General features: G+C 46.3%; 1 protein-coding gene across 2 annotated transcripts in view; it reads left to right on the forward strand.

The window, feature by feature from the left end:
- Positions 1–20,002, forward strand: part of Bend4 (BEN domain containing 4) — a 32,620-nt gene extending 12,618 nt beyond the window's left edge. Inside the window, exons 3-5 of one of the 2 annotated variants that reach the window (XM_085691804.2) lie at positions 7,610–7,698; positions 11,909–12,078; positions 13,914–14,056. In XM_085691804.2, the coding sequence (XP_085547930.2) occupies positions 7,610–7,698; positions 11,909–12,078; positions 13,914–13,923 (269 nt within the window). In that variant the 3' untranslated portion in view covers positions 13,924–14,056. Of the gene's footprint in view, positions 1–7,609; positions 7,699–11,908; positions 12,150–13,913 lie in introns of both variants that reach the window. The other variant, XM_085691803.2, reaches the window with a different exon arrangement.
- Positions 20,003–21,935: the final 1,933 nt, after the last annotated feature.

Consider the following 21,935-nt stretch of genomic DNA (forward strand, 5'->3'; position numbering starts at 1 on the left):
TTCACCGTGTAGCTACTGATAGATTTGAACTCCTTCCTGCTGCCTCTGAAGTAGTAGGGGTGGTTACAGGGTTGTTTGCTCCTCTGCCCAATTGTATGTGGTGCTTTAAATTAATGTATTTACTGGCACAGTTCTCCTTGTATATCCCTGGCTGGCCACTTGCTCTGTAGACCAGACTGGCCTTAAACTCAAAGATTTGCCTACTCAAGTGTGCTGGGATTAAAAGGTGTGTGCCACCATGCCTGGTTTTCTGTTTTTGTTCTCTGCATATTTGGTTTTTTAAGACTCCACACATAGGCTAGATCAGACAGGGGCTGGAGAGATGGCTCCGCCGTGAAGAACACTCGCTGCTCCTGCAGACGACCCCGGTGTGGTTCCCGGCGCCCACGTGGCGGCTCACAACCAAATGTAACTGCTGTTCCAGGGGATTGAACTCCCTGTTCTGGCCTTCATGGGCACCAGGAACACATGTGATACACACAATGAAGGCAAACGCATACAAAATAAAAATTAAGAGCAGACTGTATCGGACATGAATAATACTCCACTTTCCTTGGCCTCTTTTTCTGTTGCTGTAAATTCATGTCATTCCCATGTGTCAGTGAACACAGAGTGCCTGTCTTCACAGGTGGTGATTTCATCTGCATCGTGAGGACAGTAGTCATCCTCACCAACAGTAAACTAGGATTGCCTTTTTCCATCGTCAGACACAGTTGTTATCTTTTGGCTTTATGATGCCTGTTCCAAGGGTTCAGAGATGGCCTGACGGTGGGTTCGAGTTTTGCTTTCCTTGTTAATGATCTCTGAGCACCTATCATTGACTGCATTTTGGATATTTTTAAGTCTTTGGCGAAATATGTATTGTGTACCCACCTGCCCATCCTCTTTGAAACAGTCTCTCTTCTGATCCTCAACCCTCCAATTCCTGAGATAATATATGATATATACGTACTGCTGTGTCTGGCTCTTGCCTGTGTTGTGTGGAAGGGTGGGATGGAGAAGAGAGAGAGGGAGGGTCCCTCACTGGCCTGGAGTTCATATTTAGGCTAGGCTGGCCAGTCCACCAGCCCAGGGCTCCTTCTTAGGACCCCGTATCTAGCCCTTTACGTATCTAGCCCTTTACATGGGTGCCAGAACTGGAGCCAGGTCCTCGTGTCTGTAAGGAAAACGTTTTATTGGCTGAGCTACCTTCCTCTGGTAGGAATTTACAGTTTCTGCTCTTATATTTAGGGCTCCTCTGTAGTTTTTAATATTTATGGTCTTATATGAATTAGTGGTTGAGTTTTGTTTATGATACAAGTTTTCAGTCTTAATTTCTTTTGCATGTGAAAATTCAGTTTCCGGGGCTGGAGAGATGGCTCAGAAGTTAAGAACACTTGGTGCTCTTGCAGAGAACCCAGGTTCAGTTCCCAGCACCCACGTTGAGGTAGCTCACAACTGTCTGTAAATCCATTTCCCGGGGCCCAACCCCCTCCGGAGCAGCAGCAGCCGGTACAGACATCGCAGCACGCATGTCCTTATTCACCCAGGTGCATACACATGCACAAAATAAAAGTAAATAAATCTTAGAAAAATACAAAAGAAAATTTAGTTTTTCCCAGTATTAATACTGTTAGTATTTCTATTAAAAAAATCTCTACTTCTGCCAGGCATGATGGAACACATCTTTAATTCCAACCCTGGAGAAGCAGAGGCAAATGGACCTCTTTTAGTTCAAGGCCAGCCTGATTTACATAGAGAGATCCAGGCCAGCCCAGGCTTCATAGTGAGATCCTGTCTTTATATGAAAAAAAGAAAAACCTACTTTCATCTTTTTGAGACAAGGTCTTAGTATATATAGCCGTGAAATTTCTGATCTTTCTGCCTCCCCTTGCCGATGGCTAGGTCTATAGGCACATTGCACCCGGCAGAAGTTCTATCATTTTGGTTTATTCTAACTGTGGGCCCCCATCCGCCATCCTCTTCATCTCACAGACAAGGAAGTTGGGGCACAGATGGGAGAGCAGCTGTGGGTGAAGATTTACATTGTCCAAGCTTTCTGACTTGGTGTCCAGCCTGCAGAGTCCTCACTGTCAGGGTAGCTGTACCGTCTGATCGCCACGTGATCCTGAATTAGCCAATGGGTTAGTGAGCACCGTGGTGGCTTTACTTCTGGCAGAAGCCCAGAGCTCAGGCCTCTGAGAGCCTCCCGCACACTGCCTCCAGCTAGTAAGTGTAGCCTTGCTTCTTCCATGCTCTGGGTGTCGGCACTTCAGCACTACAGTGGAAGGCCATTTTAAAAACGACTTCCCAAACAGAAATATAAGGAACATTTGTAAATAAACCGTGACCAAGGCCCCTGTTTCCAACATAAGAACTGAAGCAAGGCGATCGCGGCTGGGACATCTGTCAGACGACTCAAATTCCAAACTTCATTGTGCAAGTCTGCGGATGGCTTGCAAAAGTTCTGGTTTGGGGAGTTCCACGCATACCTTAGCAAGCACACAAACTTGTGAATACAGAATCCAAGAGGGAGCCGGGAATCCCTGAGCTGCAGATACAGAGCTAACCCCACTAGTTCCCTGTATCCTTAAACAGTGCTACCAGTTAGGAGTGCATCCTGCGCTTCTGAGAGTGGCCGCAGCTGTCGACTCATGGCGCTTGCTAGCTGTGACTCTGACGGTCCTTTCCCCGGTCTGAGCTGTGACTCTGACGGTCCTTTCCCCGGTCTGAGCTGTGACTCTGACGGTCCTTTCCCCGGTCTGAGCTGTGACTCTGACGGTCCTTTCCCCGGTCTGAGCTGTGACTCTGACGGTCCTTTCCCCGGTCTGAGCTGTGACTCTGACGGTCCTTTCCCCGGTCTGAGCTGTGACTCTGACGGTCCTTTCCCCGGTCTGAGCTGTGACTCTGACGGTCCTTTCCCCGGTCTGAGCTGTGACTCTGATGGTCCTTTCCCCCGGTCTGAGCCTCGCTCTCCCCTTCTCTAAAGCACAGCTAACAATGTTATAGGAATATTAAGTGTTAAATTCAGTAAGCCTCCCCTTGAACACTTAGTATTACCGCTAAGAAAAATTGTTCCTGAGGCTGGAGAGATGGCTCGGCAGTTGAGAGCACTCACTTCTCTTCCAGAGGACCCAGATGCAATTCCCAAAACCCACATGGTGACCCACAAACTCCAGTTCCAGGGCGTCCAGGATCCTCTTCTAACCTACGTAGGCACCAGGCGTGCACATGGTGTACATACACACAAGCAGGCAAAACACTCATACAGATACGTTAAATCCTAGAAGAAGAAAGAAAACTCGTTTCTAGATGTTGGTGGTAGAGCATGCCTGTAATCCAGATGTCTAAAAGGCTGAGGCAGGAGAGTCCAAGACTCTTGTGGGATGTGTAGCAAATTCCCACCTTAACCAAAAAGAAAGAAAAGTTTAATGTTTGTGTGCCGCACAGTGCAGAGACCGGAAGTGTTTTCCAGAGGGTAAGCAGTGTCTGACTTCAGAAAGAAGCCAGCGAGCCTCAGGTTTGTGTCAGCAACTTACAGTCAGTCTTCACTTCTGGGGTCCTGTTTGAGGGGCATTGGGTTCTGTGACTACCTGTGTAGCTGAAGGTGATGACGTTGAATTCCTGGCCCTCCTGCCTGCTCCTCACATGTGTTGAGATTACAGGCCAGGCACCACTGTACTTGGCTTCCTTCCCTCCTGAACAGCTTTGGAGACTTCTCAAATCTCAGTGTCCACAGTATTCCAAGTGTCCAACCTCGTCAAACAGTTGTGACTTTTGGGCAACCAGACACTTTATATGACCCCAGTTCTTCCTGCCCCCAAAATATGCTGTCCTCTTGAGAAGTTTCTATGCATTCTTCAGTACCCAGTTGAAGCAAGACACTCCTGTGAGAGCCTTCCTAACCTCCCAGCAGGCACGTGCACAGTGCATACCTCTGTTCAAGTTGTTTTTGAGCCTGTGTTTACCCTGAGTAGTCTCCTGATGTCCTGATAAGGTGAACACCGTGCTGAAGGGCAGGGCCAAAGCCTGTCGTCTTGAAGTCGTAGTTCCTGTTGAAACCGGGCCTTGTCTTTATCTGAAGTCCAACTGGGCGACTGGAGGAGACGAAAACTTAATGCTGATCATTTGGTTTGAGGCGTTTCTCTTCGGGAGCTTATTATACGTTACTGAAATAGATACAGTTAGGCTACATGAAGATTATTAAACAGATTGCTGGGATTGTCATCAATAAAAGAATTCAACTTTCTTATAAAACTATTGAGTAATATTTCGAGAAGTTTGAAGTCTTTGACTAACAAGATAGATTAAATAGTGCTTGAGGAAAAGCGATAAACGGACCAAGATTTTGTCTGGGTGTGGTAGTGCAGGCCTGCGAACCAGTCCTTCAGGAAGCTGAGGCAAGAGGATGGTGAGCCCCAGGCCTACCTGGGCCACGTGGCTAATAATACCGGTATACTAAAATTATTAGCTGGAGACCCACTCAGCCTTAATATGGGAAAACCAACACTGCAGCAGTTTCTTTAGGAAAGGCCTGCATGGGAGTGGCTTACCCAGTATGGGCACTGAGGAGGTCACTGGACTGCCTTCCCATGCAGTGATCCAGTCGGTCCTCATAGGAACTCTGTCGTAGGTAATTAGTGCAGTTTCAGAGGCGTGAGCCCAGGAGCTCAGAGGTAGTGTAGCTTGCTCAGGATCTCGCCGGCAATGTCGGCACATTTGAAACAGTAGTACCGAACATTTACTGTAGCAGTATGGTCTGCTTTGGTCTTCCACTGTGGTAAGGACCCTGAGTGGGTATTTGGCTCTTTCCCCCATGTAGATGAAGCAGCCTTAGAAATTAGGGGTAAGGCAGGGGTCTCTTTCCTGTTAAAGCATCCCATGTCCGTGTTTTCATTCCTCAGATTATGTGATGAGCATTGTAATCCCATGTTGTTCCTTAGAGGGAGGAGCACTGGAAACACCAGTGTTGGGATGGACACTAGATACATCTTGGCCTCTCTTGTAATTACCCTCTGGTTTTATGAGACAGGGTGCTGCTGTGCAGCTCAGCTTGGCCCTGTAAGCTTGTGAACTGTAAAGGTCTCCCCATTTCCCAGTGCTGCATTGTAGAAGTGCGCTACTACACACAGTCTCTCCTTCCAGTAGACACTTCTGTATCAGCCGATTGCATAGGGAAACAAAGGAAACCTGCCCAGGGGCCACAGTTTCTACCCCAACAGAGTGGTTTGCTTAAATTCTTAATTGGCCAAGGATGCAATTCCGTTTACAGCCTCTGGGGGAGTAATTGGCTCCTTAGGACCCTATTGTTATTTCCATAACTATGAGTCCGGACCTCTCTCTCCACTTTTTAGAGGCCATAGAAACCCAAGGCAACCCTGAATGCACAGAACCTTCCAGAGCACGCTGGTTCCCATCTGCAAGTGCTATGTCCCCGTGTGGGAATTCTGGAATCCCGCTGTTTCTATGAGCTGTCCGTTGTCAGACAGAAAGTGGCTTTCCCATAGTTTCCTGACTGGAGCCTGCTTAGTTCCTGGACTGGCCTTAGGGTATAGCCGTGAGGCAGGCTGCTCTAATTCAGGCCTGCCTTAGTCCACCAGCCTCTGTTGTGATTGACTGATAAGGGCTTGGATGGCTTGGTTTGGTTTAGAGGGGGTTATTTTGTTGTACGGTTTTGGTTTTGGTTTTGGTTTTCCACAGAAAACGGTTCACTTGTTTCTACAGTTTCCGTGTGTAAGTCTAGGCAAGTGTCCAAAAGGGTACTAGCCAAGACATCTGGAGGAGGGGACATCCAGAGCCCAGGAAATCTACAGGTGATTGCAAATATTTTAAACTGAAAAATGATTGTGTGTGTGTGTGTGTGTGTGTGTGTTAGGCACTCTGCGTATGCACTATGCATTCATGTGCCTGTAGAGGAGAGGACATTGGGTCCCCTGGAGCCAGAGTTAACACCAGTCGTGAGATGCCCCAGATGAGTGCTATGACCTAACCTGAGTCCTCTGCAAGAGCAGCAAGTGCTCTGAGTCTGAGCACCTCTCCACCCCGACTTTAGCTCTTAGAGAGTTGGTTAGTTGAGTATGTCCCCAGAGTCCCCGGCCTTCAGCTTTGTCGCCAGTGTCGTTCTCAGGACCCATGCGCCATAGCGCTTCCGTGCTGGTTCATGTACATTCAAGGCCCCAACACTGCATGTCAGAGAGCCAAGGGACAGCAGCTACTTTGGTGGTTTTTAGACAGCAGTTGGTGTTAAGTTATGCCCACTATAGGAAGATTTTAAAACACACCTTGAGTGTCTCTCTTGCCCAAATGCTTGGAACCAGAACCACTGTGCCATTTTTCCCCTTCAGAGTTGAGGATATTTGCATCTATATAATGAGATCTTGAGGGTGAAGCCTAAGTTTAAGCATGCCATATAGTCGTGTTTCGTACATATGTTATATACATAGTATAATTCAGTTAGGTTTACTTTTATGAAAAATTTTAGCATGCCTGTGTTTTAGCTGCAACTATCATGAAGTCAGGTGTGGTATTTTCCACTTGTGACATCATGTTGGCTCTAGAAAGTTTCAGATTTGGGGACAGCTTGAATTTGAGGTAAAGGATACTCACCCTGTACCGCTTTCAATGAGAATGACAAAGTAATCAACAAGAATGACTAGCATAATCCCTCAGCTGAAATAAATCACTGTTAATAACACTTAATTCTTTTCTATTCTTTAAATGTACATATCTTTAACATCATTAAAGTTAGACTAAATTTTCTGTTTTATGAATTGCTTTGTAAGTATTTTGTGCTTCAATTTGGAATTCCTTAATCACAACGCAAAAATATGGGTCAAAGGATGTTCATTCAAATCCTACTTAGTGAGAATTGTAAATTTTACTATAATTCTCATGCCAAACAAGGGTTGTACTATATGCACGTCACGGGACATGTCCATTCCTGTCTCAGCTTTGCTGCCTTTAGGGAGAGAGAGAAAGAGAGAGAGAGAGAGAGAGAGAGAGAGAGAGAGAGAGAGAGAGAGAGCGAGCGAGCGCCAGTATATAGCCCAGGCTAGCCTGCACCTCACTCACCTCCTTGTGCATCTGTCCCCAGAATTTGGATTAAAGGTACGCAACACCATGACGGGCTCTTATACTCTTTCATCAGTTGATACTGAATGCCAGAGGTACACCCTCAGCACAGCATAACAAAGCGGGGTGAACAGTAGGAGTACCTGACATTTTCCCCTAATAATTAATTTTCTTATAAAATTTTTTCGTGCGCTATATGTTGATCATTTCTTCTCCCCCAACTTCTCCCAGAATCTCCCCAATTTTTGTATTCTCATTCTTTTTCCCCAAAAAGTCAGTAAATAAATAATCAGAACAAACAAGCAAAAGACCAATAGAACAAAAACAAAATGAGACGGAAAATCCATTTAAAAGACATGGAATTTGTTTTGTGTTGGTACCTGCTCCTGGCCCAGGGGCCTGTCCTGGGTGTGGTTGATATTACCCCCCCCCCCCCCCCGACATTCAACTCCATTGGAGAAAACTGATTTTTCCTTTCGTGGGTATAAATGGTTTTTCCTGGTGTTCGACCCCACATTGAGAACTGACTAACATGTGCCCTCGCTGTTCCTCCCCACAGTGCCCTGCCAGACCGTCCTAGATTACCTAAAGACAGTGCTGCTGCACCACAACCAGCTCCTGCCGCAGCCCGCGGACCAGCCCACCGAGGTAGGAGTTGCCTCTGGGAAGAGGGGCTTGCAGATGGAATTCCCTCAGGTGAAGCCTGCTTCCAGCTTCCAGTCTCTGTGGAGCGGATTGACTGACCAAGCACGTTGCTGACTGGGGGAGTTCGTGGGTCTGTTACTGTGGGCACGTATTCTGTGGATTTAATTTACAAAGGTTCGTCTGCACCTCAAAAGGAAGGGGGAACAGCACCTTCAATTGCAAAGGCGAGTCTTCCCCATTCCTTTGGAGCACAGAAGTGGGAAATGAAGATAACACCCATCATGCCTTCCGGTGGAGCCCTGCTCTCCTTGGGCCTGCTCTCCCTGGGGTTTCGACATTCTGTCCCAGACAATGCACACAAGCTGTTTTCTTTCTCAGAGCCACAGTAGAAGCAACCAGTCTCCCATGTATAGGACAGTGGGCTCCTGACGCTGGGGTGTTTGAACACACTACAGTTTCACAAATTTTCAAAGCTCAGACTTGATACGTTACTGCCTTTGCATTTTTAGACTTTTTTTGAGTCCCCCTTCCTCCCTTCTTTCATCTCAGCTTCCGAAGCACCCTCTGCAGCGTTTCCATGTCACGCCGCCACACAGCTCGTAAACTCCCCTCATCCCCATTAGCACCGTAGTGCCTCTGGGATTCTGCGAACCCTAGAATCTCAGTTCATGCTTTCCAAATGATGACTCATTTTTAAATGATTAAACATGTCTAAGAACTGTTTGTATGATCTCCTCTGTTTTCATTTCCTTCCCACCCTATAACCTCGCTACCCTCACCATTTCTGAGTGATCTGCAGGAAACCCCGCAGCTCACCCACCCCCACCTCCATGCCTCTCCTGGGTGTCTGGTCCAGGAGCCCTTTCCAAGCCCGATCCCTCCTTGTGTCAGCGCTGTCTCCTGGCCCCTGCCCTTCATGCTCATGACTTTCGTCCATTGTTCCTGGTTTGTTGCCTTCCGTCTTGTTCTCTACAGTCTCAGTTTATGGTGCCCTTCCTCCTCTACATCCTCACCTCCCCCTTCTCTGCCATTTGAAGGCTGAAAGGTCCCACTGCATCACTATTCACTGCCCGGGCTGTCTGGGGATGTCCACACCCTCTTCACTCTGCACAGACTGCTCCAGTACCCAGCCTGTCCTTGCACCCAGGTGGAGCTCCAGCCCCGGCACTGGGTTACTTCTTACTCCCAACCTTCCATGTTAGTTTTCCCCTTTCTGGTTACTCTTGGCGCCTCTTACCTCTCTCTTTGCACAAAACAAAGTTCTTTCTAAATTCAAGACCAAGCCTATATTAAAATCCGTAATTGAAGACTGTGTTTGTCTGAAACACACGTGAAATGTACTTTCTCTAGGAAGTGTCTCTGATTGTTCCTCCCTGCCTGTGGCTAACTGAAGTGCATAGTCCACCTTCCAAAATAGAAGGGGGGATGAGGAGGACAGTTTCGCTGAGAAAGTACAAGTGGGGTGCCCCAGCATCCACCTAGAAGGCCTGGTGTGCTTTATGGCACAGCAGAGGTGGGGCAGGCTTGCTAACCTGTCAGCCTGTGAACTCCAGGTTCAGTGAGAGGCCCTGTCTCAAAAACAGAAGTGGTGCACATCTGTAAGGTTTTATAGGGAACCCCAGCATTGAACCCTGCCCTCCATGTGTCTAGGCATAAGAGTGCATTCATACCCCTCCCCAACAAATCAGTAAGGACAGAGGGAGGATTGCCTGTGTTCCTTGGATAGGGCTATTTAAACTTCATTGCCTGTCATCATCATTATTACTATACTATTTTTATTGTCATTTCAGGCACCTGAGAATTTTCTCATTTTTATTATTTATCACATTTTATTCCTTTTAACTATGCTAAAGCAGGATTATAACTCTCATCTATAACCCACAGGGCATCCTGAGTTATGTTTGGGGTTGTAAATTACTGGTTCTCTTTATTCTGTTTCTTGATGAAAATTACCTCCAAATGGTAATTCTGCATTTTATGAGACCCATGTTTTATGTTGATCCGCTGTGGTTTGGATTGCACAGGACTCTTCTAAGATTTTCTCAAAGATCTGAAAAATACCTGTCTTGGATTGCTAGCTCCCTAGTCACAGACACAGTTTAGGGGCACAACTCAGTATTAAGGGACGAACGGAAAATTCAGCCTTGCCCCATCCCACCCCACTTAAGAATTGTGACCCTTTGGAAAAGGGTACAGTGTCAGTGAACCAGCCATAGCTTTCCTTAGGTCAGCACCCCAGCCCCAGGGAAACAGGTATATAGGATGGTGATGATGCAGTAGTCTTGAGAAAATAAACAATTCCAGAAGTAGCTGTAAAGTTTTCTTCTAAGGTTGAGGATGAATGTGTTCACAGGAACGGAGCTGACTGTAAGGGGGGGTGTTTTGTTTTCATGTATGTATGGGGTCCGTGTGTTTACACAGTCCCCTCAGACCCTGGAACGGGAATTACAAATGGTTCCGAGCTACCATGTGAATTGAACCCAGCCTTCTGGAAGAACGATCAGTATTCTTAACATTTGAGCCATCTCTCCAGTGCCAGGCCCCTCCCTGTCCTTTACCCCCACTGGAATTGTACTACCCGGGGCAGTGCCTTAGACTGCTCATTAATTGGCCAGTAAATAGTGCAGCCGTTATTAAAGGACTTCTGTAAAAAGTTTTTAAAAGGAATGGTTCTGAGCCAGTTTGGAGTCTACCCACCTCAAGTTCCACTGACTGCCTGGGTTGAAAGGTCATTCGGTGGAGATCCACTAAGCCCCTTCCTCTCTGTCCATGAGAAGCAGTGAGTTATTTTCCCTCCTGCATCAGCCATGAAGTTCAGGTAGGAATCTGTGTTGTACAGCCTGGCTCCCCATTCCTTCCTCCGTGCACTGCCCCAGACTGTACTCTCACACCTCCCTTAAGGGCCGCTGAAAGAACCTGTGAACCCTGGACCCCTGATTTCTTATCACACATGTGCACAAGGTCCCAGAGCCAAGGGCCGTGTATGCTGTCACCTGTTGACTACCTACAGCCACTCCAACAAGTTCAGGTAGCTTTCTCAAGTTAGTAGGACATAGAACCCAGGTCATTTTAAAGCTAACCCGTCTGTAAATTCAGTGCATAAATCATAACCACCACTTCTTTTCTTAAAGGAAACCATGTCCCAGCGTCCCCTTCAGGACAGTGCTGAAGAAAGGACTGCCTGTGTGTACTGTTGAGTGGCTGTGTCCTAATCCAATGCAGTCCTCGTGATCCTGCTGGCTTTCATACCAGTACCTTCCCCATGCTTAACTAAGCAAGCAGGTTTGAAATAAAACCCTGGCGGACCCAAACAGTGCCAGATTTATAACCTGTAGTAAATTTTCAGAGTTGTAAAACTGAATGAGTTTCCCTTTTTTAAATTTTGTACACCTTAATTACTGGGGAAGAAGTACATTAAAACTGAGATCATGGGTTAATTAATTTTTCCTGGACTGTAGAATTTTATGGACAGCCAGAACTAAAGTAATGGTAACGTGGGTGCAGTTGACTAAACATGGCTCATAAGTGTTGCAGAAGTCCCCGTAATTAGTCCCACTGCAGCTATTTAGCTTGGGAATTTTACAGCAGACATAAATTATGAAGTGAAAAGTAAGATTTTTGAGTTGACACATTGGTATTTGCAGAAGCTACAATTTGAGAAAAGCTGTTTTGCATTATTTTTTTTTCTGTTCCCTCCTTTTAAACCCATTCTTTTCATGTTTTCACTGTTACACAATGACAGTCATGTGTTAGGTGCCTTAAACACAAGTAATGCCTATTAAAATAGACTGTCGGCAGCGTTTCTCAAGAACTTAACTGGCAGCCGGAGGATGAAGGGACCTGTTTGATCCCACTCTTCAAAGTCGTTTTTGCATATTTAATAGATTGAAAGGGAAAGTTACGGGTTATATTTAAAGAGTGTTCCCTGTCATTGGATCTTGACACATTTTAACCTACCTGTTAAAATGCGAGTCATAAATAGCTCCTCTTTCAAAGGTGTTCATTATACCTCATTGGCTCTTGTTATAGAAAATGCAAATGTAATTTGAAAAGTGCCCGTTCTGAGTGTGAGCAATTACTTGTGCTCTTCAATGCCCGGTTCATTGTCAGCGTAGCCACTTGGTTTAAAAGCGTGTTTGCCTTTGAAATGGAGATCATTTGGCTTCTGGCTGACTGGCTCAGTAGGTAATGAGAAAATATTTTCCTTTTCCAGGGAAGCAAGCAGCTGTTGAACAACTATCCTGTCTACATAACGAGCAAACAGTGGGACGAGGCTGTAAATTCTTCCAAGAAAGACGGGCGGCGGCTCCTCCGCTACCTCATCAGATTTGTTTTCACCACGGATGAGCTTAAGTACTCATGCGGCCTTGGGAAAAGGAAAAGGTCAGTTCAGTCAGGAGAGACAGGTCCCGAAAGACGCCCTCTGGATCCAGTTAAAGTCACGTGCCTCCGAGGTACTGCATCCTTCCCCTCAGTGTCCGCCATCCGTGATCCCATTTCACTGCATTGGCTGTGGCTCCCCACACAAGTGTTCAGCCGTTACTGTATTTTTATTTTTATTTTTTTCAATCTTTGCACCAAGACCTTCTAAGCTTCATGTGGCCCATCTACTTGGTATTGAAAAGCTCTGTGAACGATTCTTTGCTTTTGCCTCGTTTTCACATATTGGTACAAAGGCATCGCATAGCACCTCATGTTTCACGCTTTCAGTTCAGATTTTCTTTGCTGCCAGAGAAGGCCACCTTCAGCAAAACTGGAGCGTGGGGAGATATATACAGGGAGCGAAGATGGGCCGTTTTGTAGTTGGTAAAAAGGGTATCTTGCTTCCATGGGTCTCATCTGACTTGCTTCTTTAGATGCAAAGCATACCAGAAGTAGACTTTACCCATAAACCTTTTCAGGTTTTTTTGTTTTGTTTTGTTAGGAGAAAGGAAGGAAGGAAGGAAGGAAGGAAGGAAGGAAGGAAGGAAGGAAGGAAGGAAGGAAGGAAGGAAAAAAGAAAGAAAGAGCTTCTATGTTAAATTCTGCTGAGGTGACAGTTTTGTCAGTATTTTAGGTGATTGCTTTGTCTCCACAGTTACAGTCAGGCAAAGGTTGGGGAGCTATGAGTTGATGGAGCAGGTTCCAACCCAGACACAACACAGACAAGTAGAAGCATGGTAGGGCCACCAGAGCACTGTCTGTCCTGGAACACAGAGCAAAAAACTCACCAGAAGACCCTTCATAGTTCAGGACTAATTTTATTGACCAGAAAGGCATGGTGATTTAGTCTGGGTAGGAATCCAAATTTTTCCTATCTGGTGAGAAAGTCACAGTTTATTAGATGATAGATAGACACACAGACATTCAGTTAGAAAGACAGACAGACAGACAGAGATACCTAGATGCCACTTATCAGGCTTTGGTGATTGAGAGACTCGTCTCTGTGCTCCCCAGGATGCAGCCTCTCTTAGACATTGGAGCTCTGTAGCTCCTGCTGCCAGAGTACACATGTCCTGTTGGATAGCAGCTAGAGGTCTTTAGCTCACTCCACAGATTCTTGTTCACCATGAATGGAAGGGTACATGCTGGGCTCTCAACCATCCTAGATAATTCTGATGCAAGTGCCCTTCATGCTTGGGGAAGCCGCTGCCAATCATGAACTAGTATCAGTGCCATAAAGTGATCCTGTGGACCAATCCAAATATTCCACATACTTTGCATGACCAGCTGGTGGAAATTTCTAAAATCTAACTTCTTTAATGAATTGACCATAATTCCTTTTGGTCCCAACAACATCAAAGGTGATACAATTGCTCACCAAGAGGCAGTGTTGGGCTTGGGCTTCTTATTTGTGGAGCTAAAGTAATAAAAACTAGACGAGCTGTGTCCCTTCTGGGGAAATGATTCTCTGTAGGTAAAATGCTTGTTGAATGAGCTTGAGGGTCTGATTCATCCTCAGGATCCATATAGAAAGCTGAACAAAGAGCGGTTAAGGATGGCATTTACCTTTGTTTTCTACAGCATACATCCCTAGAGGGTTCGGGTGGCCTCTGCTCTTGCCGTGGGAGCTCTGGTGTGGGGTGGGTGGGTTGGAGTGAGGGGCACTGTGGTGGCATCGCACTGATCCTCCACGTAACCTTTCTGATAGTGCTCCTGGGAGAGGTGCGGCCTCTGTGTCCTCGTCCACCGAAAGACCACTGTTTCCGCTCTCCCTACTGCTGTTTGTATTCCTGCAGAGTTCATTAGGATGCACTGTACCTCCAACCCCGACTGGTGGATGCCCTCGGAGGAGCAGATCAACAAAGTGTTCAGCGATGCTGTGGGTCACGCCCGACAGGGCCGGGCAGTGGGAACTTTCCTGCACAACGGCGGCTCGTTCTACGAGGGCATGGATCACCAGGCGTCCCAGGATGAGGTCTTCAACAAGAGTTCGCAGGATGGATCTGGGGACTAGCGGACAGAATCCTCACCCTCCCAGTGGTGTTTTTGTGTGTTGTTTTGTTTTGTTAGGAGCTCCAGTTGTGAATGTCCATTTCCTTGTCACCCTAGGTACACAGCATGCCCTTCTGTCATACTTCACACATTCTCAGACCCTGCCCCCGCCACAGTTCCCAAACAGAAATCCACTTCGGGCTTTTCTGGGGTGTCTCTGGCACCTGCAGTAGATTTGGGGTATGTTATATCACCGAGGAAAGGTACAGTTGACATAAGTCATTACCAGCTAGACATTGAGGGTGTCTCCTGTCCCAAGTCTTCAGGTCAGCCTGGCCTCCTGAGCAGAGCTGGTCTCCTGGGAAGGTTCAGTTAGTGTTCCTGCACATGGGGGAAGGAAAGACACAGACTTGTTTTAAGGGACTAGCAACAAGCATTCTCTTACTTAATTCAACTAAGTTTTGTTTTTTTGATTTTCCAAAGACTTGAATTCAGCGTTCTCAGCAAAGACACAGGATAGGTGACCCTATAAGCGTTCATTCTTAATTAGAAGCCAGAGAACAGAGGCCGTGTCTGTAGGTGATTCAGTTGAGGTCATTCTCTTTTCCGTTATCTTCTAGACAGAACTCACTGTGTCGATCAGAAAGGCAGCCTGATTCTGCGGCTTACAAGCAGGACATTTTCTTTATATCTTTAGGAAACATCCAGAGATTCAGAACCGTTTTCCAATGCCTCCTTTCCTAAGTTCCTTGATGCACAGCTTCCATAGCCTTAAGTCAGCACAGTGCCAGTGGTGGGTTCAGTGAGAGGTCCCACCAGCCAGCTGTATGGTAAGACCAAACCCAGGCTGTGACCGATGGTATCTGCTGCTGATAGGGGTCTGGCATTGCAGACAGACATGCAGCTTCAAGGTCGATCTGACAACTGTGTGGTGGCTTGGTGGTGAGTTCTCTGAAATTTGAGGACCTTTCTGGACTGAGTGGCAGTTGAGAATGTATGACACTTCTGTTTCCCGTCGTCATGGATAAACTCGCCTCATCCAGCTGTGCCTCCCCTTTCCTCGCTAGCCCTCTGCAGTCTGAGGTCTCAGTTAACTGTTCTGCTTGCCTGGCTAATCTGTGGAATCCATATGTGAGAGTTATAGTGACCTGGGACCACTTCCCAGCAAAGGGTACAGAGGTGCTATAATTGTTTCTGACAAGGATTCAACTTTGGACATGAAAGACTCGCTTTACCAGACAAGTCAAGATTTTACTGTGTTCTTTGTGGAACCAGGAGCTAAATGGGCAGCCTTTGCTGAAGATCGTGAATGTCATCTCCGAACACAGGGAAGAGCTTTGAAAACGGGATAGAAATTCAGACTATCCATTTAGGAAAGGGGCTTTTGAGGAGGTCGGTTTTGTCAAAAATCACGTATCTTTTATATTCAATATCTAGCATCAGAGTTTGAACAAATTGGCTGAGCAGTTTAGAAGTAAAAAAAAAAAAATTGAGTAAATGAACTGTCATTTACAACAGGGGCGAGCAGGGCCTTTGGTATTTCTTAATGTGTGGTCCAAGGCCTGGACAATCTGTCCTCGGACATATCCAGTGCCATAAAACCTTGCGGGGAGCTTGCCGTCACCTCCTGCCTTTCCATCTTCCCTTCCTGCTGAACTTCAGTTCCTCTTCCTGCTGGGTACGTTGTCCTTGCCACAGCAGCCATGTCTGTCTGCTGCTTTTAAGGAATGCAGACTTGTAGGTTGCATCTTTTCCATGTAAGTTTGAGGAGTCTGCACACACCTTCCATGCATCATCCTGGAGCCTGCTGTGGTGCAGGTCTTCACTGAGGGTGAAGGAGCATTTGGGGCCCCAACTCTCTGGACCTTTAACACACCACAGCTGTGGAGCAGGGACAGGAACTTCCAGACTGGCCATTGCTTCTGCCACTTGAAAAGGCGCCCGTGCTAGGCTTGCCACCGCCTTTGCTCCTGAGCCACCGGCTCTCCGCCTCTTGTTCTCACTCCAAGTGAATGTCTGCTGTCAGCTGTTGCCCACAAGTCACCAGTTCTGAAACAGAACTGATACTGGCCATTGTGCACATGAGGAAACTAAGGACCACCGCGCTGACTTCCTCAGCATCTTCGGTTTCCCTGTGTGCCCTGGGCTTAGGACCTGCAGTCCTCAGCCCCTGTGTGACTGCTGTTTTCTTTAGCTTAGATCACTGCCTGATATGAGCAGGCAGCTACTTAGACCTGACTCAGTGCTTAGCTCTAGTGTGTCCATTTACGGCTACTACTACTCAGTAGTAAAGCTGCTCTTCAGGTCATGGTGGCTTCCTTTGTGGTCACCCGAGTGTTAAATCAGCTGCAAAAGGTGCCGTCTCTGGAAGGAATTCAGAGCTCACCCTTCATCAGGCTGCCCCCATTTCTCCACAAGCCTTTGATTTTATGTGTGAAGGTCTGAGAATGTTGCCCATGAGCTTGGTTTGATTTTCCACATCATTCTGGCAGTCCAGACGCATTGCTCTCCCAACACGAACCTTCGTCCTCTGTCAACTTGTAGAATTGCCCTGAGTCATTTAGTGTTGGTTTGAAGTAGACTTGAGTTAAAAACAGCTCCGATGCAGCTGTGCCGTGTTATTGGTGAGAAGGATGTGGTTGCCAGGCTGGCGTGACTAAATGTGATGTTTTTGTCAGTGATTAGGTAGGTCTGTCCAGTGTCCCGGCTATCAAGCTCCATGGTTAATAGTGAACATTGTCCTGGTGTATTTTTCTTTTTCCAAATTAAAATGCCTGCTTCTCACAGTGATTAACTCCCCAGGCACAGATCTTGCCAAGAGGAGGATGACCCTGGCATGACCCATCAGGGGCCGGGGACCAGGAGCCTGTAGAGGGGAGCGCTGATCTACAAGCATTTGATAAGGTTGCATTTCTCACCGGCCCTTTTGTGGGTGCAGTGTTCAGTCTGTCGTGGTATCCAGAGAACTGAAACATTTCAAATTGGAGCTTTTTTGCTTGAAAGCGTTTCTGCCAGGCCTTAATCCTGTTCCTCGTCCATCACAGCAGTTGGGGGACTTTGACCATGTGTTTAGAGGCTTTCCTGAAAAGGCCACAGAGAGCACAGGAGTGCAAGGGTGTCGTCATCTCTTGGTCAGGTGTGGAAGGATGCGTGTCACCACTGTAGTCGGGTGGTTCAGGTGTCACTCCTGACCAGTAGTGACCAGCACTGGGAGGATAAGGGGACGTGTATTTCCAGTTGTGTTTGACACAGCTACTCCATGGCATCCGGTTACGGTCACTGATAGCAATAGGATTTTATTATTTTCAGTCCGGTAATGATTCTTGAAATAGTAGATGTTTACACAAACTCTAAACAATAGCTCAAACTTAGGAATCTGCAGGTCTGTGATTTCTCCATACCCCTGCCATATAATGGCTTGTGCCTCTCTTCTGCAGCTGAGAAGTGGATGGAGCTCCATGGGAAGACGTGCACCATGTCCAGAACACAGACATTCATTGCCCTCATGAGTTCTGTGTTTTGGTTTGAGTTTTTTGTTGTTTTAGGGTTTTTCTTTGTCGTTGGTTTTTTTGTTTTGTTTTGCGGTGCAGGGAGTTAAATATTATTCAGTATTTACTCCAGACTAACCCTGACACCCCTGACTACCTCTTTAGTTTCTATATAGACCGGTTATCGGTTTTGGTTGAAAGGTCATTTTTTGTTGACTTAGAAAAGATTTTAAATATCTAGTTTCTTCAGTCAGTGCTGTACCATGTCACAGTACAGGTCTGTGTTCATCTGTGACAGCTTTCACATGCAGATTTGGAGAAATGTGATAGAAATGGTTTTGCACATACGGTATGAGTTTTGCTGGTGTGTGTTTAATGTGACGACACTTGCCAAAGCTGCTTGGCAAACACGTCAAGAAGGATGCTTGAGTCACAACTCTAATGCAAATGTGTCGAAACAGCAGTGTGTGTCAGTGTGGTGTATTTTTGTAAACATGGTGGTGGCTTCTTTCAGTCATATAAGTACTGGATAAAAATAACATTGAAACACTGGAGGAAAATGTCACTTAGCTGTTCACAAAGCTACTTGCATTATCAGCTGTGGCGTGTGTGTGTGTGTGTGTGTGTGTGTGTGTGTGTGTGTCTCTACAGGAGAGGGACAAATTGATTGTCATCAGCAATGTGGAGGACAAAAATAGTACCCATCACCACTTACTTTTTTAAAAGTAAAGTTTAAAGCTTTAGCTGATGCATTTACGCATTAGAGGCCACTTGTACTCTCCGTAGTATATTGAACCTTGGGAAATGCTGAGAACTGGAATTCTCACTTTTAATGACTGACTTTGTCAGTCTTGACTGTAGAAGGCAGTAAATCACCAAAAAACTTGGCTTCTGAGCTTCCATAACTGGCTGTGAGGACTGTGCTCTCCTTGGATCACAGTTTCTGAAATTGCAGTGAACGTACATCTGCTAGCGAGACCCATTTGTAAACCTGGGTCACTCTGGACAGTGGCACCCGTCCGGGTAGCCCATGCACCTCGACATGCTGCAAAACAGTTTGGTCCCGTCGGAGATCACTGCCATGGCCATAGTTAACTACAGCTACCTGAGTGTGACTCTCGATTCCCTGTGTGCTAGTTGCTTAGATAAGCACTTTAATGCATCCTTCACGGCTGCCCTCAGCTGTCACTGCCCAGGGTGCTCACTGGAGGTCACTTGGAGCTCAGGAAGCAGAATGGCCCCTTCTGTTTGCCCCCGTCAGGCATGGTTCTCAAAGTCTGCCAACACTTCAGAGTGAACGTTTTTGTTTTTTCTGATGCTGTCGAGGGAAAGCTGCCGTTTATATCTGCTTTGGAAGTCTGCAGGTGCTTAGATAACAGGTATGTGAAGCCCGGGCCTCCAGGCGTTCTCAGGGTGCTGGCATGAAGTCATGGCCTGTTTGACAACCTGTGAAGGAGACCAGAAACTCAAGGAAATGGACACATCGAAGTCTAGTTCCTTTCTATTTGTGTTCTAGGCCCCTGTGCAAAGATGCAAAGGCTTAAAAGAAAACTTGGCGTTTTGTTTTAAGACTAGATCCTCCTGGGGAACACCGGGTGACAGCACTGGGTGTTGGCCAGTGTTCCCGTCTCTGTGTGGCAGGTTTTGCAGCCTTCTGGTGACACAGTTTGGTGAGGCAGGAGGTTTAGCTGACACAGTCACTGTGCAGGCTGTAGAGGAGACTGGGTACAGAATATAGTGACCTGTTGATTTTGCCCCTGTAGTTTTAGCTTTAACATCTTTTGAGAGCATGCCAAAGCCACAAGGGGCCCGGCTTGTGCCTCTTGGGAGCAATCCCTGCTGGAGGGAACAGGGAACTTGGTCACTGTCCAGCCTGACCCTGCCCAGGCTAAGCCTTGCCTTCATGTCTCTCCTCTGCAGAATGGCGTGTTGCAGCTCCCGCTGGGGCCAGTTGCCTTTATTCTATTTTCTATGATGAATACTTGTGGAGAAACTGTGACAAATCCATTGATCCTAATATTTTTATTGTTGGAGTCTTGTGGCTTCTCTGAATAATTTCTATTTGATTGTACTGTGTGGAATTCATACACACTAGGGATATGTTAATAAAGCTAAAATGCATAGTATAATATAGAATAGCAAAAAATTTTGTGAACAATTTATATAGAAGAGTAAGTTGTTTTTTAAGTGTTAGGCCATTTCTTTTAGGAACCTAAAATGTTATAAGAGTTTTTTAAACATTCAATATTTTTAATTATAAGAGACATTTGTTACTAGAGCTAATTATTTCGGGTGTTCTAATTGGAATATTGATTTTTCTTACCTCATATACCTCTAGAATGCCACATGTTCTGTTGGGGATAAAATTGCACAATAAATGTCAAGTTATCTGTTAGATGTTTTAACTTGCGTTATTTTTTTCTTTTCGTCTGCGTGTATGGTAGGTATGCATATGTGTCTGCATCCTCATGTGTGGGGCGTACATGTGTGTGCATGTTGTATGCATTGTGGAATCCCAAGGTTTATCTTAAGAATCTTCCGCTGTGTCTCTGCTGTATTATTTTTGAGGTGAGGCTTTACAGTCAATTCCAGAGCACATTGGTAAGGCTAGTCATACTGGCCAGCTTGCTGTGGGCATCCCCTGCCCCTGCCTTCCAGACCTGGGATTACAGGCAAGCCACCACCCACACGGTATCTATGTTGAGGTCTAGGGCTCTAAACTCAGATCCTTTGGCTTGCAGTACAGGTGTTTCAGCCACTGCGCCATCTCCCCAGCCCCTGGCTTGCTGTATTGCCTCCTTTGCCAATTCATTATTACTGGTTGTTTGTTTGTGTGCTTTGCTTTTTAGTGTTTCTAGTTTCTTGTCTAGAGTCCTTTCCTCCCAAAGCTAAGGCTTTCCTGCTTGTCTCTAAATGCACGGAGATGTTCACTGCTCAACACCCAAGTAAAAGCCAGCAGGATGGCTTAGTGGGTAAAGGTGACTGCTGCCAAGCCTAAAAACAGCCAGAGTCTGATCCTCCAGATCTGCATGAAGGAGGGAGAGAGCTAACTCCACATGGTATCCTCCGACCTCCATGCATACCATAGCGTATGCGTATCCACACACATTGAATAAGTGGAATTTTAAAAAAATCCTATTGTCTGTAATGTCAGGGAGATAACCAGAAATTCATCTGACCTAGTAGGTGGGAGAGTGGGGAGGAAGTGACGTGTGATAAGAGTATGTGCCATCAGGAAGCCTTGTAAGCCGCTCCGAACCCATGGGTATTGCCTGTGTGTGGTGTTTGAACAGTGCGCTGAGCACAGAAGGAAATTGGCCAAAAAGGGGTGTGGCTGTGGCTCCCCGCTTTGAGTTACTGCAGAAAATATGTCTGGCATAACTATTACAGAAACGCAAATTTTAGCAAATGTTATTTCGTGAGCCAGATTATGCCCACAGCCAAAGTTTCACTTTCGGGGAAATACAAAGGTGTTTATTTTTGCCCTCAAGATTGAAACTTTTAGCCGATAATTTTGTCTGAAAAACAATGCCTCCGGCAAAATAGTTTTGTTTAGCATTAGAATGTTGGTTAGACATGGTTGGAAGTTACTCTCCGGCACGGGAAGGAGAAGCCTGATGAATTAACAGTGAGCTTACACGGCTCAAAATCCAGTGTAAATAAAGCCAGTACTGCGTGAGCAGTGAGCAGTAGAGAAGGAAACGAAACAATTGCCCTTATAGTAGCAGCAAAAGAATAGGAGACTTAAAACTTTAACAAAATAAATCCCTAACACTGCAAACGATAAAATAGGGACGTTTAAGACATAAATAATGGAAAGTTCAGTAAAGGCCGTTAGAATGCGGTGTCCCAGCCAGCACTCGAGAGGCAGTTGGATCTCTGTGCGGTTGAGGCCAGCCAGAGTGACCTACAGAGTGAGTTCCAGGATAGCCAAGGTTACACAGAGAAACCCTGCCTCGAAAAAAAAAAAATGCAGGGCTCCCAGCTCTGGTCCCTAAGGAATAGGCAGCTGCTGCCAGGCTAACTGCCAAGGACTCTCAGGATTCATGGGAACAGAAAGGTCCCAGATACCCAACAGGATGAAAGCTACGTTCACGGTAGTTGATGATTAATGAGCTGAAATGGTTCCTTGGAGGAAGAAGAGCCTTCAGCAGGTGTCACTCACACGGGGACAGCAGGATGGCCACCTCCTGCAGAGATGAAATGGGATCCCAGTATCTAGCCCCTGGAGGGAGCTCAGAGCTCCCCTCAAAGACATGCCCAGAACCTAGCCCACTTGGTGTTTGTGGATCCTCTCAAGTCGATGGCAACCATCACAGAACCCAAGAGCATCAAAAT

This window comes from Myodes glareolus, chromosome 8 (genome assembly GCF_982192425.1).
Source record: "Myodes glareolus chromosome 8, mMyoGla1.1, whole genome shotgun sequence".
Taxonomy (NCBI): Eukaryota; Metazoa; Chordata; class Mammalia; order Rodentia; family Cricetidae; genus Myodes; species Myodes glareolus.